The sequence below is a fragment of the Mizuhopecten yessoensis genome, unplaced genomic scaffold (genome assembly GCF_002113885.1).
Source record: "Mizuhopecten yessoensis strain PY_sf001 unplaced genomic scaffold, ASM211388v2 scaffold8103, whole genome shotgun sequence".
NCBI classification, from domain to species: domain Eukaryota; kingdom Metazoa; phylum Mollusca; class Bivalvia; order Pectinida; family Pectinidae; genus Mizuhopecten; species Mizuhopecten yessoensis.
The window spans coordinates 362269-379960 of record NW_018407380.1 but is presented as its reverse complement, the minus strand read 5'-3'; the positions used below and the strand labels follow the sequence as shown (position 1 = coordinate 379960).

General features: G+C 36.1%; 1 protein-coding gene across 2 annotated transcripts in view; it reads left to right on the top strand.

Annotated features, from left to right (window-relative positions):
- Positions 1–17297, top strand: part of LOC110454891 (thymidine phosphorylase-like) — a 31115-nt gene extending 13818 nt beyond the window's left edge. Inside the window, exons 2-9 of one of the 2 annotated variants that reach the window (XM_021504665.1) lie at positions 3055–3228; positions 4631–4833; positions 4989–5217; positions 5738–5856; positions 7646–7850; positions 8970–9197; positions 9999–10139; positions 12372–17297. In XM_021504665.1, coding sequence (XP_021360340.1) covers positions 3114–3228; positions 4631–4833; positions 4989–5217; positions 5738–5856; positions 7646–7850; positions 8970–9197; positions 9999–10139; positions 12372–12511 — 1380 coding nt within the window. In that variant the 5' untranslated portion in view covers positions 3055–3113 and the 3' untranslated portion in view covers positions 12512–17297. Of the gene's footprint in view, positions 1–3054; positions 3229–4630; positions 4834–4988; positions 5218–5737; positions 5857–7645; positions 7851–8969; positions 9355–9998; positions 10140–12371 lie in introns of those variants that run through there. The other variant, XM_021504666.1, reaches the window with a different exon arrangement.
- The last annotated feature ends 395 nt before the right edge of the window (positions 17298–17692 follow it).

The window sequence follows — 17692 nt, the reverse complement described above, 5'->3', positions numbered from 1 at the left end:
TTTTTGTGCGATATATTTAATTATGCAGTGTATTTGTTTTTGATTTACACCAAGACCTATAAATGCCACTTACTTACTTTTTCTCAAGTATATCATGTACGGAAATTGTGTGTCTACGGGTAGCTGTAATCTTCGAAGATACATTATGTAAACCAAACTATACTTCAGCTATTTTAACGTACCGAACGAATCATGCATTACACTGATTCATGGGCTCAACCATCTTTCGTCTGTAACTGTTGTAAATGCCGTTTTCTCAAAGACATTTCCGCTGTACATATTCCGCGAAGCTTCCTCTATCAAGCACAGGTAAATTACGGTGAGCGTAAGCGAGACTGTGCGGACCCAGTCGCGATGACGCGCGAGGACAACCGACCTTGATGCATCACCGAGGATCTATCATCGCGATCCCTGATGACTGATCAAGCGACGAGAATCATCGCGGGTTGCGATGATGCCGTTACCAAGATCCCTGATGGGGTTTTTGGGTGATCGGTCGCGGTGATTGAACGCTTAAACGAATTCCTTGACACGATGACATCGCGAATTATTCGTAACGACTATGACGTGTACTGTACATCACTATGTACACGTAGGAGGGCCGTCTCAGTAGAGTGTCCCATGCGGTAGGCCGATTGCATGTTGTCATGGAGACTGTTTGCATGGAGATGAACCTCTAAACGCCGGGACACAACCTTCTCGAAGATCTTAGACAGAAAAGGCAGATTTGAAACTGGGCGGTAGTTTTTCAACTCCTCCTTGGCTATTCCAGGCTGTTTTAACAATGGTCTGACATGTGCCTTCTTGAAACATAATGGAACCTTTGACTCAACCAATGATTTATTCATGATTGCGGTAATCAAAGGAAGCAGTGCTTCAAGACATTGCTTTAATAGGTCTGTAGGCAGTGGATCAAGCTCACAGGACTTGGATTGCGAACAGTTATAAGTCATTAGTGGACAGTTATCAGTGAGCCATTCCTTAGTGGACAGTTATCAGTGAGCCATTCCTTAGTGGTCAGTTATCAGTGAGCCATTCCTTAGTGGACAGTTATCAGTAAGCCATTCCTAAGTGGTCAGTTATCAGTGAGACATTCCTTAGTGGACAGTTATCAGTAAGCCATTCCTTAGTGGACAGTTATCAGTGGGCCATTCCTTAGTGGTCAGTTATCAGTGAGCAATTCCTTAGTGGACAGTTATCAGTAAGCCATTCCTTAGTGGACAGTTATCAGTGAGCCATACCTCAGCGGACAGTTATCAGTGAGCCATTCCTTAGTGGACAGTTATCAGTGAGCCATTCCTTAGTGTACAGTTATCAGTGAGCCATTCCTTAGTGGACAGTTATCAGTGAGACATTCCTTAGTGGTCAGTTATCAGTGAGCAATTCCTTAGTGGACAGTTATCAGTGAGACATTCCTTAGTGGTCAGTTATCAGTGAGCAATTCCTTATTGGACAGTTATCAGTAAGCTATTCCTTAGTGGACAGTTATCAGTGAGCCATTCCTCAGCGGACAGTTATCAGTAAGCCATTCCTTAGTGGACAGGTATCAGTGAGCCATTCCTTAGTGTACAGTTACCAGTAAGCCATTCATTAGTGGACAGTTATCAGTGAGACATTCCTTAGTGGTCAGTTATCATTGAGCAATTCCTTAGTGGACAGTTATCAGTAAGCTATTCCTTAGTGGTCAGTTATCAGTAAGCCATTCCTTAGTGGTCAGTTATTAATAGGCCATTCCTTAGAGGTCAGTTATCAGTGAGCCATTCCTTAGTGGCCAGTTATCAGTAAGCCATTCCTTAGTGGACAGTTATCAGTAAGTCATTCCTTAGTGGTCAGTTATTAATAGGCCATTCCTTAGAGGTCAGTTATCAGTGAGCCATTCCTTAGTGGCCAGTTATCAGCGAGCCATACCTCAGCGGACAGTTATCAGTAATCCATTCCTTAGTGGACAGTTATCAGTGAGCCATTCCTTAGTGGACAGTTATCAGTAAGCCATTCATTAGTGGACAGTTATCAGTGAGCCATTCCTTAGTTGACAGTTATCAGTAAACCATTCCTTAGTGGACAGTTATCAGTGAGCTATTCCTTAGTGGACAGTTATCAGTGAGCTATTCCTTAGTGGACAGTTATTAGTGAGCTATTCCTTAGTGGACAGTTATTAGTGAGCCCTTCCTTAGTGGACAGTTATCAGTGAGCTATTCCTTAGTGGACAGTTATCAGTAAGCTATTCCTTAGTGGTCAGTTATCAGTAAGCCATTCCTTAGTGGTCAGTTATCAGTAAGCCATTCCTTAGTGAACAGTTATCAGTAAGTCATTCCTTAGTGAACAGTTATCAGTGAGCTATTCCTTAGTGGACAGTTATCAGTGAGCTATTCCTTAGTGGACAGTTATCAGTGAGCTATTCCTTAGTGGACAGTTATCAGTAAGCCATTCATTAGTGGACAGTTATCTGTGAGCCATTCCTTAGTGGACAGTTATCAGTGAGCCATTCCTTAGTGGTCAGTTATCAGTGAGCCATTCCTTAGTGGACAGTTATCAGTAAGCCATTCCTTAGTGGACAGTTATCAGTAAGCCATTCCTCAGTGGACAGTTATCAGTAAGCCATTCATTAGTGGACAGTTATCAATGAGCCATTTCTTAGTGGACAGTTATCAGTGAGCCATTCCTTAGTGGACAGTTATCAGTGAGACATTCCTTAGTGGACAGTTATCAGTGAGACATTCCTTTCGGTCTTTTTGTAAGACACTGGACTTTCATGGTAACAATTACGATTCCTTAGGAAATACGCTATTGGCTTTTAAGGCATGAAGGTCGATGCTTATAAGCGTGCTTTGTATTTTTCTTTTTTCTTTTGTCACTACCATTGGTCTTGGTATGAGGACGTGACGTGACATTACTTTGATTCGCCTGATATTATCATTGCTGGTGTCGTCGATGAAGCAGAATAAGCTGACACTGTAAATATTTGTTAGGTTTAAATTATGTCCTAGTCTTATAGATTTTGGTTCGAATAACTGTTTTTTGACACTTGGGAATGTTCTTGTTTTCTCACTGCAGTGACGATATAGAATTTCAACATTTAAGCTAACGAAGCTGCACGTGAAACGTAGAGTGAAATGGGCATTGTTGACCTCATCAAGAAGAAGGCTAAAGGACAAGCTTTAACGGAAGATGAGATAGCCCGCTTTGTTGAAGGAATCGTTGACGGTACAGTGTCGGAGGCACAAATTGGTAATTACCGATACTACTAACATTTTTATCTGCAAGAAAATAGAAATTGAAGTCGTTTAATTGTACATAATTCAATAAATATAGATTGTTTACTGTTTACGTGCTGTAAATACCGTTTTACCTATATATACACTAAGATCAACGAAGCACGTGCAAAATGTATTACATATATATATGTGTGAAAAGGTTGCCTTTGAACAATTGTTATACAATCTCTGTAAAGCGTCTTACATTCATGCTTCTACAATAAAATGTAGTTACATGTAAATAGGGAGATTAATAACTGATGTTATTTATTGTATTTTCACTATTATCAGACATGTTTGTGCTAACTATCGGTAAAGTTAAATGGAATAGATTATAAGACTCTTTAGTCCGTGGATGTAGAATAGGAAACGTCCACCCAAAGGGTTTTCAAATTAGGTAAGTCCGATGTTTGCCGATGGTTTCGCACCGACTTAAAAATCCCGAGGGAAGAAATTTCCTGGCTTACACCCCTGGTAATGAAAGAGTATTTTTCACGCATTCCAGTTACCAAAATTAGCTCAGAAATCAAAATCAAAAGCCGTTGCGTTTTTTCCGCAATGTTCCCATATTTGGGACGTCACATCTTTGTTATCCCATTGTGACGTCATGCGCGTGAAATGGGGTGCAAGATAGATTGTTACTATACAATTATGGTCTTCAGGTGAGGTCTATCCCTAAATAACGGACCTGGTCTAAACAATATTCACAGAGGCCGAAGGCCGAGGGGAATATTGTTCAGACCAGGTCCGTAAATCAGGGATAGACCGAAACTGAAGTCCACAATTGTTTTATTATATGACATTTTACAATAAGATTAATAATTTTTCATGTCATAAACACATGGATGGCATGGACCATTTTGGAAGCACAGAGTGAAGGACTTCAAATACAAAATAACATACACAAAAATTGAATTTCAGATTCAATTCATGTGATATTTAATTTCAAGTAAATATTATTTGGACAATTATTTGAACTGTAGTTGAATTCAGTAGTGTGAGTGGTAACTGATTTAAAGATTGTCTGGGAAATTACCTCGGACTATTTTTTGTAGCGGTCTTTAACACTTTTCTATATATTCATTATGTAGGTCGAGGTCTGTAACACTTTTCTATTTATAGAACGAGGCTTGTAACATATTTACAGACTCGTCACGTGACGTCGCTCCTCCAATCAAGGCTTGGAATTAGCACCAGTCATATAATAAATCTCTTTCTTACCCTGGAGAGATCTGTCATGCACGCATAGGAATGAGAAAAAAAAAAAGAAGATTAACATAGGAATAGTTTAATGTTTTCACTTATCCTAATTTACCTGTACAAAATTAATATAACTGTTATGCTTTAAAAGTGTATAAATGAAAATCGTGATTTAGGAGCTATGTTGATGGCTATCAAATGGAAAGAACTAGACAAAAAAGAAACCAGGTGTTTGACGCGTTGCATGGTGAACTCGGGGGATGTTTTGACCTGGCCCGATAAATGGCGAGGTAGCATGGTGGACAAACACAGTACAGGAGGCGTTGGAGACAAAATCAGCCTCGTTCTAGTGCCAATTCTTGCCTGTTGTGATGTGAAGGTAGGTAACTAGTTCTTTTTGCTTTCCGGTTTATCAACGCTGACTTTTATCCACTTTCTGGTTGATAAATTATGTTGTCTGTAAATGATGTGAGATTTACTGCTACCCACATATTGAATTGTTTTGTACATACCATACCATGTCGCTCACCACAGGTTCCTATGGTGTCCGGCAGGGGGCTCGATCACACTGGAGGGACCCTAGACAAGTTGGAAGCCATTCCAGGGGTCAGCGTGGAATTTGATATTGATAGCATTAAATCAATGGTGGAAGATATCGGATGCTGCATCGTCGGGCAAACAGAAAGTTTAGTCCCTGCCGATAAACAGTTATACGCAATTCGTGACGTCACTGATACAGTTGACAACAACAGTCTCATTGCATGTAGGTTTCAATCAATAGTCGTACTACAGTCCTATTGACATATCCGGTTATCTATAGTATCTCAGTAATAAAACGAGGAATTATAATGGTACCTTTTTCAATATAAATGCATTAGCTTTGACTCAACAATACAATTAAAAATTCTTAGCTAAGCCTGTATTAAAAACTTTCCAAGGTCAAGGGTCAATATCAAGCCTGTATTAAGCCTGCGTTAAAGCTAATTAAGCAAGAAAATGCCAGGTGCTATTGGTCATATTTCCTTTCGACAAACGAGACGAAACAAGAAGACACGCTTATGACATCAGATATATTTGTAGTTCGTTTTCTATTTAACATGAATAACAAAATTACTTCCCTTTGAGAACGGAAGCTGAAGTTATTTTTTCAACAATATCAAAAGCATGTTTCTTGGTTCCTGTGATTTTAGAATAGTAGAATTTAATTCCTTATAGGATAGTTATTACTAAGATTTGAAACTTTTATTTCAACTATATGAATTGGTGTATATGTTTTGTTAAAGCGTCTGTTGTGAGTAAGAAGGCATCAGAAAACGTCGATTTTCTCATTCTGGATGTGAAATGTGGGAAGGCAGCCGTAATTCAAGATGAAGCTGCCGCCGAGGTGCTCGGAAAGTTGATGGTATGTCTCACCAATAAACGTGTGTGTTTCAGGAAATTCAACATTAATTGTTATACATTATACATATTAAAGTGAATTAGGTGTATCACTGCTGAGTTGCCACATATTATGTAAAATGGCCAAATCGGTGCATAACTTCACTGCTCAAGGATACATTTTATAAAAAGTCAAAAACAGTCTTGTACAATTGAAAATAAGGAGACACAAATCAAAATGTCATGTAAACCAACAAAACATGAGACGACGAAAGGCTCTCAGCTAAAAGGCGAGGAAATATTTGGTGTTTGGCAAGGAGATGCACTTTAGTCCTTGCATTCCAAAACACAAGAAAATGTGTTTTCTAAGTAAAAAAAGGCATTGTGGGATAAGTATGAAACTTTCTCCAATAAAATATCATCATATAACTAATGTTTATTCCAAGTTGCATGCTTATCCCAAAAGGCCTTTTTATGTACAATCAACCCTTATTGTTGGAAATAGCAGAACAACCGGTAAAACAATGAAATGGGTTAGCTGTTAACAATGAAATGGGTAAGCTGTTACTTTTAAAACAGATACTTTCCTTGAGGCTTGGAGACTTTTAAGATAACCAGCAAATCAATGTTCATAAATTGAATTAATCATTTAAAAGTAGTTGTGGTGGCAAATGCCATTTTTTATTTGTAAGTTAACTTTGATAAGTAAGAAAACAAATCAGGACCTGGAACTCACTTCAGCAACAGGTGTTGGGCTAATAATATAAGATAGATATAGCATATACTATTAACTATTAATATCTTATACTTATAGCATATAAAAGGTGTCCTGCATCTTTTAATTCACTTAAGATTGAGACATATTTGAAATTGCCAAGTTTGAGATGTGTTCAGAAGCGATAACTCAGTATAAAACAAAAGGAAAATGTAGTGAATATGAATTTTATGTAGGTGTACTCAAATGATTAAACTTGTAAATTTCAACTCAAAATATAAATTAGAAAGGTATTAATGGGGGAAATAAAACACTTTTCGTTTGAAAAATACCTAAAACAGCCCCCTGACTTAATCCTCCGGTTTATATAAACAATCTTTAAGTGACGATTGAATTGCTGTTATTTTTTCATTTTGTCATGTATGCTTGTTCAGTTTATACATGCTTACAAAAACAGAAATGGTATGATCTGGGATTTTAAGCACATTAAGAAAACAACAAATCATATTTGTGATTTACCCTACCCCTTTTGGTACCAACAAGCACCCACTTTTGGTAAAACTTTTACCTTAGTTTTTGCACATGTAATACAATAGAACATATTTGAAAATTAAGGAGGTGAAAATCCGAATATACCGGGGCCCAAAAACGGGCCTTATAGACACTCATCCTTTCCAACACGTTTTAGAAGGCATGTACTCTACCTCAGTAGTCGGTACCAGGTCAATAATGTTCTTCCTGTGTCGATAATTTACCAGTTACAAAGAAAAAAATATCACATAGAGTCCATATGAGAGGAAAAAGTCGTCAGCGATATTATTTTAGCTGGTTGTATACATGTACATGAGATAAAGCTCAAATATTATTGTCTTGGCATGAACTATAAAACAAATGACTTCCAGTGGGTTGTGTCCAACAACTTCTGGTGAGTACAGACACGTCAGCTTGATTTTGGCTTCACAATAAACTAATCAGGTCCTATGATAATTTTGCTGTGGCATCAAAAATTATCTATCGTATAGTTAAAAAATATCTCTCACAAATGCAACGTAGGTAGCATTAACCGTTATTGCCTTTACATTCCCTAAACTATTTCTAGGTTGACATTTCAAACGATATTGGCATGCGCACGATGGCACTACTCACCCGGATGGACCATCCTATTGGATTGGCAATTGGTAACTCTCTAGAAGTGGTGGAATCCCTCAGATGTCTACGGTGGAACTGCCCTGTATGTAGTGACTCAAAAAAGTGTTTACACTGCAGAGGATGTCACGATATCTTAGCGCTGGTGTACGAACTGGGTGTGTTTCGTTATTTACCGGTAACATTGTCACTAGTGTATCAGCTTTTCATCTGTTGTATTCATTAGGATTATATTGCTGTCCCTACAACACCCACGTGATGTAGTGATATACGATACGGTTTTACTTTTGCTTAACGTAGCATGTGTTGTTGTTCATTTAAATATGTCAGTAACTTTTTATATAAACGTTTACATTTATTGGAGGAACCTTTTCAATCTTTGTTCTACAAAAAATAATGTTTCAGTTACAAGCATTTTGCTACTTACTCACAGTCGTATTGGTTTCTAGAGGATAATATATTAGAACTCGTATTTGTTGTGTCCGAAGGTCGTATGTGAGTTCCGATCTTGCAAAAGTTACACTAATAATCAAGAAAGCTTAAAGTATTGAAATTATATTACACTGTACCTCGTGATTATATTGAAAATATATTTGCAGCAAGACACGACTACTTTTAATCACCCCGGACACATGTTAAGCATTTATTGAAATGTATAAAGAATCACTTCAGGAGAGTATGGTCTAAATCCACAAACAACCTGTTTTGCCATTAATCTTAATTATAAATGTAATTACTTAAACCTTTAGTCCGTCTGCTTGGGGTGCAGCAAAATCTTGAGTATAAATTCGGATCGACCAATTTACGTTATATTAGTTAATATTTCAAACTACTTTTCCATAAAATGATCGATAGATGATGTAATAACTTAAATCCAAGCTCCTATGGCCCGCCGCTCAGCCCTTTTTGCATTCAGTGTAGATCCTGGCCATCGTCATAATGGGATCGTTGTTAAAACTCTTGCTATTCAATTGGGAAATAGCGGAATTTTAGTATATTAATTGTGCAATGAATATAGGGGAACTTCAATTTTAGGACTTTAAAAAGCCATTTTTCAGGCGTACATAATAAATCACAGGTCTCTCCTTCATCCCTGAGCAGGTGGCTGTCTCGACCTAGATCCACTACTTGGATACACTTATGAACTTCTGTAACACCCTGTAGGGCTTCGGATATATTGTGTATGTAAACAAAATAGCCAAAGAGAACATTTCACGAAAGGCGTGTGTAAAAATATGCATACGTGCCATAAGCAAGAATATGTTATAATTTCACAGGAGGGCGTTTACTGTGCAGCGCAGGTAAAACACAAACCTTGGTAGAGTCCCGTTGCTTGATGGAGGAAAAAATTAGGAACGGGGAAGCCATGAACTGCTTCAAGAAACTGATTGTCGCACAGGGTGCCAAGCAGGAGGTGGCTGAATGCCTATGTGATCCTAAAACAGACTTTTGGGCAGGACTTCCTAAAGCATTGCATAGCAAAGGGCTAAAAGTGGAACAAGATGGTGTGGAAAAGAATAAAGACTAGAGATAATTGTTCTTCTTCAGCCGCTTTCTTTGATCTTTACCTTCATTTTACAACCAACATTGATGGCTTACTACTAAGCCGTATGATAAGTGGGACGAATTCGATTTTCATATAGTGAACTTTCCCTTTCCTGATAATAACAACCTTACATCCCGAACGTACGATGTTTACTTATCGCTAAAGATTCGATATTCAAGAGCTTGCTCTGAGAAGAAAAAAACGTCAGTTATGATGTACAGAGGCTGTTTCAGGACATGAACATATCATTTTTATATCGATCCCAATATTTAGCATTTCGTTTCCGTCCTCACTGTACCAAGTATCACCGGGCCAATCTTTAAAATGATGCAAATAACTATTACAATACTCATTGTCTAATTTCCAATCATTTCGCTTAATCATTTGATTTTAGGAGTTAACCTTGTCAACTTCACATTATTTCTTCTGAACACGGGATTATTTGAAATACTTAATGAGTGAATAACCATCAAAGTAGTACAATTGAATTAGCACTTTAAAGATCCAATGTCCGGGATCTTCATATATTTGCTATCTGAACTTTTCATATTTTTATCGGAATAGTTTATTGCGGATAAACAGCTCGAAGTAGGGTTTAGACAAGTGACTGATCCGCACAAATTGCAAACATAAAAGGATGTTAAATATCTACTGTTGTACTTAGTCATCATAATGAGATAAAATAATGTAATGATGGGGCGGACATCTACAATGATTGCATATACAGATTGTGTATAAGTTTTAACTTGATAATCTACAGGGTATGTTCACGATATCGATGCATTCAAGTGTGGCAAAGCCTCCTGGAATCTTGGTGCCGGCAGAAACAAGCAAGTTTGTGACATCAAAATGGGAGTTGGTTTAGAACTCCAAGTCTGCCTAGGTGACCGAATCAGAAAAGGTAAGGTGGTGTATTTTTTTCCCAAAATCCTATATTTGCATCTTCCGGGTGTTTTTTAAGAAGAATTTGGAGAATCCGATTTTTTATGCCGTATGTTAACCAATTTAGGGGATAACAAACTGTTACTCTTAGCATCCCTGCGTAAACAAACTGTATACAGTTACCGAATTGTACATAAACTGTTTATTTACTAATATATACACAAATATTGCAATCAGGAGGTATTCAGTTATCTGTTATAGTTAGGTTGAATATCAATTATCATATACAATGACATTCATGTATGCTGTGTTTAGTCGACAGATAATTGTTGCCTGGTAAACACCTTCCTTACTCTTTCCTTGCAACTTAAATCACATACATATACACGCGTACAATCATACAAGAATATGTACTTACTTCTGACAACTACTAATGAAGTGTTATTGGTCTATACGGACATTTCTGATACAGACTGTAGATAAGCTTTAGGAATTTATGCGATATAGACTATAAGAGAGACCCGTTCTGTATTCTTACAAGATGGCTTCCAGCAGCTAACAAGCACAGTGTGTACAGGTCTGTGAATAAACCCCAATGGGGTGTCTTTCTAGTTGTCATGTTATGTCAACATGCTAACAAATATTAGAGCATCCGAGTCGTGTCGCAAGAAATAATTTGTAAGATAGATAGTAATAGTTAAAGACCCTATTCAAAATATGTTTTTTGTTAATTTTTCAACTTTGAAGTGTTGAAAAGGCCTTATATAGCCTTTGACCTGTTATGTTAATTCCATTTGTCTTCGTTTTCGCTTTTTTGTAGTATAATCGGCTGTATTCGGCAGTTTCGAACTGCAGATGCATGCAAGATTTTGGTGCATTCACTTGTTACCTCTCGGTTGGATTATGGTAGCGCCCTGCTCTGTGGTATATCTGACAAACTAACTAGTCGTCTGCAGATGGTCCAGAACACTGCAGCACGGCTAGTTACTCGTACTCGAAAGAGAGAGAGCACATCACACCTGCGCTTTATTCGTTTCACTGGTTACCTGTACGATACAGGTCGCAGTACAAAATTCTGGTATACACATACAAGACACTGAATGGAACAGCTCCTCAGTACCTACAGGAGCTTGTTACCCTGTATCAGCCGTCAAGATCACTGCGGTCGGAGTCAGAATCTTTGTTGTGTGTCCCAAAATCTCGTACTGTGACCTACGGAAACAGATGCTTTGGGAGGGTTTCAGCTACGTTGTGGAATAGCTTACCGTCTGCTATGAGGAAGTCAAATACCCTGGCCAAGTTCAAGAGGGACATAAAAACTCACCTCTTCACGTCTGCATTTTAGAATCTTTGCAAAGACGTCATTGCAAGCCTTTGTTGTTTGTTTTCACAATTATAACCATTTCTATTATCCATATGTTGTAAAGCGCCTTAGAGTAATTCTACAAATTATATAGGGCGCTATATAAATGTTGTATATTATTATTATTATTATTATTATTATATAAATAGTGACGAAAAAATATACCTCATGTACCATGAACATCACGATTTACATCATCACTTCACAATCTCATTACCACTTCACATTCTCATTACCACTTCACTATCATCAACAGCATCTTCATCGTTATCCTCATATCCTTACAATCATCATCTTCACCATCATGATATTCTGGGTGTCTAGATGAATCACATTTACATTTAATCGTGTATTAAATATGTCTTCTGTAATGTTGCCCATGGTACACAATTGTGAAATACATCAAAATAAATATCACACACGTATAAAATGTCATTCATCAAGACACATAGAATTTCTGATATTTCTTGTCGACGATGGAGAGAAATTCAATTTTAACAGATATCATTGACTTTGTATATATCAATTGGATAGGAAATCAGTATAGGGTTTTTTAGTTCTTTCTAAACTTATTTACAAACGTTACTGAAACAGTGTGTGGGAGATAACTCTAATTTAGTTTGTGAAATAATGTGTTTGGTAACTACCCCCTGACTCTGTGCATTCAAGTAGAATCTTTTCATCCAACAGATTGACTTCAAATTGAAGTATTTACCGGGGTATAATTTATTCATTTATTTTTTCATTTCAACCCTTTTTAATGGAGGACAGATATTCCCTTTATGATTATTAGTAAGCCTCTAGATAACAGTTCTAGTTTAAGGTAACTAAATAAATGCATATACTGTTATTACATTGTATATCTGGAATATACTTACAACTTTGCAGGTGACGTATGGGTGACTGTTTACTACGACTCGGATACTGTTCCCGTGGAGGTAGAGGCAATGTTAAACCAAGCCTTGGTTGTGAAGGACCAGGAACTGACCCATACCAACGGTTCACGTGTCGTCAAGGTCATTACGTAAACCGATCAGACAGCAATTACGTCATCATCCAACTACTTATAAAGTATTTGATGAAGATCATATTCCAAGAATTAACAATGAAAGATCGAGACTTTAACCAAAAAATGAACAAATATTTTAGATTAGAACCGTAATATTTGCATGATTTAAGCGAGATAATATCATCATATATATATCAACTATATATGTATATCTGCATACCATATATATATGTAAACTCATTTATTTTTCAACAATTTAGGTTTTCTTACATACATTAATATATTTCGTTGGCCCTGATGGTAGCGTGCAGAGGGTCTTAAAGGAGGAAACCGAAGTACCCATAGAAACCCCACAAGGTCGGGCTGATAACATAATACATTTTCACGTCCGATCTGGGAATCGAACCCCGGCTGTCTGGGTGAAAGGCGAGTGTGATATACACAGCGCCACCCGACTACTAATATGGACAATTATTTGCCCTGATATGAACCAAAAACCTACCTGATATAAACAGAAACCGGCTGAAATGAGTTAGGGACTTATCTGATATGAACCATAAGTGTTACTCATTCCAGGTCTTTTTTTAATAAGAAACAAATGGAAAAGATGCCAATAGCAGATTTTTATGTTTTTAGAGAAACTGGTTTTCTCTTTTAAAAATTCGAGGTACTATAGTTAATATGTTATCCTATGTAAAAAAAGAAAACGTTAATGGAAAAACTGCAAGATTATCTGTAACAAACACACTAAATGTTCCAAATATCCGAACTAGTTATGTTATCTTAAGCGATGATTTAAATATACTTGTTCAGTGCTCTGGACGGAAGCATATAATCCAGATAAAGACTCATGTAGTGCTTAGATCGTTGAAAGCATTTACTTTACCAAATCCTACCTTTATTTTTTCCTATATGTATTTCAATGGGTCATAAGTTTTAAACTCAAAACATTGTTTAACCTCATCTTATGGTTAGTGTATATGTGATTATTCCCCTTTTATTCATACCATATGTTATTGTTGTATCGCAATAGTAGCTCACCAGAACTATCTTTTCTTGTTTACATTTATGCGACCCTGATTATGATTTTTACATCTTCATGTTTTAACCATTGATATACTGTTTACTTGGAAATGTTCGCTGTTGTTTAATTTTCGCCTTTTATGCCTTCCACCATGAGGGTGAATTTATCATGATAACGAATATGAGTTCACAACATCAACATACGTTATAAATATATTACGGGTGGAAGCGAAATTAACACTGGGCGAATATTTATTTAACCTGTGCAGGGGCAAACATTTCCTTGTATACAGTATTTGCATTGTAACAATATTCATTGTAATTAATAATGATGTTTGTGCTTTAACCATACCCTTTAATAACACTTGTTGATTACTGGAACAAACTAGATGATATTTTGACCAGAGCTACTGATACTTCAATGGATGTGGTACTCACCGGTGACATTAATATCGATATGTTAACCCTTCTGCCTAATCATCACCATTTCAAGACTCCTTACTAAGCATAATGTATCAAGCCTTATTAACGAACCTACACGTATAACGCAGGAGAGTGCCACTTCCATTGATGTTATCTTTACAAACAACCGAAACATAATTAGAAATACTTATACATCACCACCCTTCTGTAGTGATCATTCCTCTGTGCATGCATCAATTTTATTTAGTGTATTCAAACAAGCAAGTTATAAGAAAAATATTTTAAAATATGAAGAAGGTGATTTTGAAAGTATGAATAACACTCTTCTTGATGTTGACTGGTTGAATCTATCTTCAAACCAGGACTCTAATACATTTAACAGTATCATAACTGATTTAATCATGGATCTGGTAAATGTCTTCATTCCTGCTAAAGTAATAACAATACGTCCTAATGATAAACCATGGATGAACAACAACATAAGATTAAAGATGAGACAGCGCAATAGTATTCACAGAAAGGCCAAATTGACAAATAGTCCTCACTTTTGGAATAGATTTCGGATTCTCAGGAATGAAGCCATTGACCTGATCCGTGAAGCTAAGTCAAGATATATCAAAACCCTAGAAGACTCTTTAAATGACATTAAGATTCCCCCAGATAAATGGTGGAAAATTGCTAAATTTATCTCTAACTTCACCAATAAATCTTCTCCAATTCCTACTCTTGTAATTAATAACCGAGCTGTTCACCATCCCATTGATAAAGCTGAGGTCCTCAATAATCACTTAATTAATATCTTCACATCCTCACCTGACCTCCAACTACCTCAGACAGCACAACCAGCAATTCCTTATTCACTATCTAATATTAATATTACTGAACAAGATGTTGCTGACCAAATTAATATACTTAATATAAATAAGCCCCCTGGACCTGATGGAATTGTTCCCAAAATTATTAAAAGATTGAATTCCTCTCTTAAATTACCCCCTCATGATCTTATTTAATAAAACACTAGAAACAGGAGTGATTCCCAATAGCTGGAAACAAGCAAATATAAATGCAGTTTATAAGGGTAATGGATGACCTAAAAATGATGTTTTAAACTACAGACCTATTTCAGTAACTTCATGCTTTAGTAAAATAATGGAAAAAATTGTGTTTAAATATCTTTATAACTACCTGTTGGAGAATTCTATAATCACTAAGCACCAATCTGGATTTACACCTGGTGATTCAACAGTTAATCAACTCTTGTTTATATATCATGAAATTGTTAGTAATATGGACCAGGGAAAAGAACTTCGATTTATTTTCTGTGAGCAAAGCATTTGATAGGGTTTGGCATAAAGGTCTAATTCATAAAATTAGGACATATGGTATTGATGGCAATTTGCTTCTCTGGTTTGAAAATTATTTAACAGACAGAATGCAAAGAGTTAGCACTGAAGGATATCACTCTCAGTTTAGGACTATAAATGCAGGGGTACCTCAGGGATCTATTTTGGGACCACTCCTGTTTCTTCTTTATATCAATGATATAACCGACAATGTTTCTACTAATATTAAACTTTTTGCAGATGACACTTCTCTGTATGTAATCATAGACAAAAATCCAGTTCAGGGAGCCCAGGATCTTTCGAATGACCTTGTAAACATTAGTGAGTGGGCATATATATGGGATATACATTTTAACTCAAATAAAACAAAGTCATTTGTATTTTCTAGAAAACATAACCACGTACAACCCCCAATATCCTTTCAAAACAATCAAATCACTGATTCAAAAACACATAAACACTTATGACTAACTTTTACAGACGATGCATCATGGAAACAGCACATACAGATTATATATGAAAAAGCATACAACAGATTAAATATTCATCGTTATATCAAATCTAAGGTAGGTCGTAAATCATTAATTAAAATATATATTGCATTTATTAGACCAATTTTTGGAGTATGCAGACATTGTATGGGATAATTGCACTTTAAAACTTATTGAATTACCTGAATCTGTACAACTAGAAGCAGCTAGGATTATAACTGGTCTTCGTTCAGGGACATCACACAATAAACTCTATAATGAACTTGGTTGGGAAACACTGTCTGCAAGACGGTATAAACATAAACAAATAATGATGTATAAGATAATGCATGAACTCTCACTTCAATACTTGCAAAATGTCACAAATCCTTTTATTAACAATCATAATAACAATCCCTACTCTCTTAGACAAACCAGACTCTTTAACCCAGAACTAATAACTATTTTGACAGTTTTTTCCCCTTTATGTGCCGCAATGTCAACACTATGGATACTGATATGTTGAACTCTCTATCTCTTGCTCTGTTTAAAAAAGTACAAAATAAAGATAAAGTTAATGACAGAGAAGTAACTTCAATTTTTAAAAACAACGGTGAAAGATGGGTTAATATTATTCTTTGCCAATTAAGAAATTCCTGTAGTAATTTAAATTCTGATTTATATCGTGACCATTTATTAGATAGTCCAACTTGTGCTTGTTCTTTTGAACACGAAACAGCCTCTCATTATTTCTTCAATTGTCCACTGTATATCGAACAACGAAATACTTTGTTTACTTCTTTGAATAATATTAGTAATCATTACCATATGGATTTAAATATATTTTTCCAAGGTTGTCCTACATGTGATCAGTTTTAAAACTAAAACTGTTGACAGAATAGCAGAATCATGCCCCTGCTTGCTCCAAACTTAAAAAGACCATTACACCTACTTGAAATGCTTTCTTCCTGAAGTTTAAATGTGTGTAATAACTACATGTATGCTCAGCTCTTCACACATGTTTCCTTTCTAGACCCATTCCGAGCGTTCAATTCTATGAAGGCTTGAAACCCTATTTGTTTTGAATTTGTGATAAGCATGGTTGAAGAGTTGTGAAAATGTTCAATATTGAGTGATTTTACATACGATGCGCTTATCAATTACCTAGCAAACAACAACTGTTAATAACCTGGATCAAGAGCCATTTATTTAGTGGATAGACCGGTTAGTCTCTTTCAACAGTACAAGTCTAAGCTCGGGGAAAAAATCCAAACAGACCTTCAAATGTTCATGAAGGCGTTGAAATCCTCGACAATGCCTTCAAAATAAACAGCAAATCACACCACTATCCCGTCACAGTTAAACAAGTTGTACCAGTAAAACCGTTTGGAACATGGTTCAAGAAAGCTGCCCAAAACGTCATCGTAATGTCGCTTCCCATTAGAGATTGTTTGAGCGCTTAAATTTTAGCGGAAAATAAATTAACTATGCATGTTTTAAAGACTTTTAAAATTTGGCCACCGCTAAGGATTTGACGAGCACACGTCTGGATGATATGTCGAAAGTAATAATATTCCTTTCTGCATCCAGAACAGTTGGAATTTTTAAATATTTTTTTCGAATATATATATATATATATACATAAATGTTTAATAACCTTGTATGAACAAGAAACATACATCACAAGAACATGAAACCTATATGTCATGAACATAAAACAAAAAACAAATGAAAAATTAAAACGTAATATTTGCATGATATGAACGAGATATTTTATGAAATATTCCAAGGAAATACCAAAGCTTGAGCTTACGACATAGTTTTAGTATTAATCTTATATTGATAAAATATTAACCTGGCATGAAAGAGATAGAATGTAAAAGAATATTACCGAATTGTATAACTTTTAATGGTTACACTTTATTTAAAAGGCGTTTACAA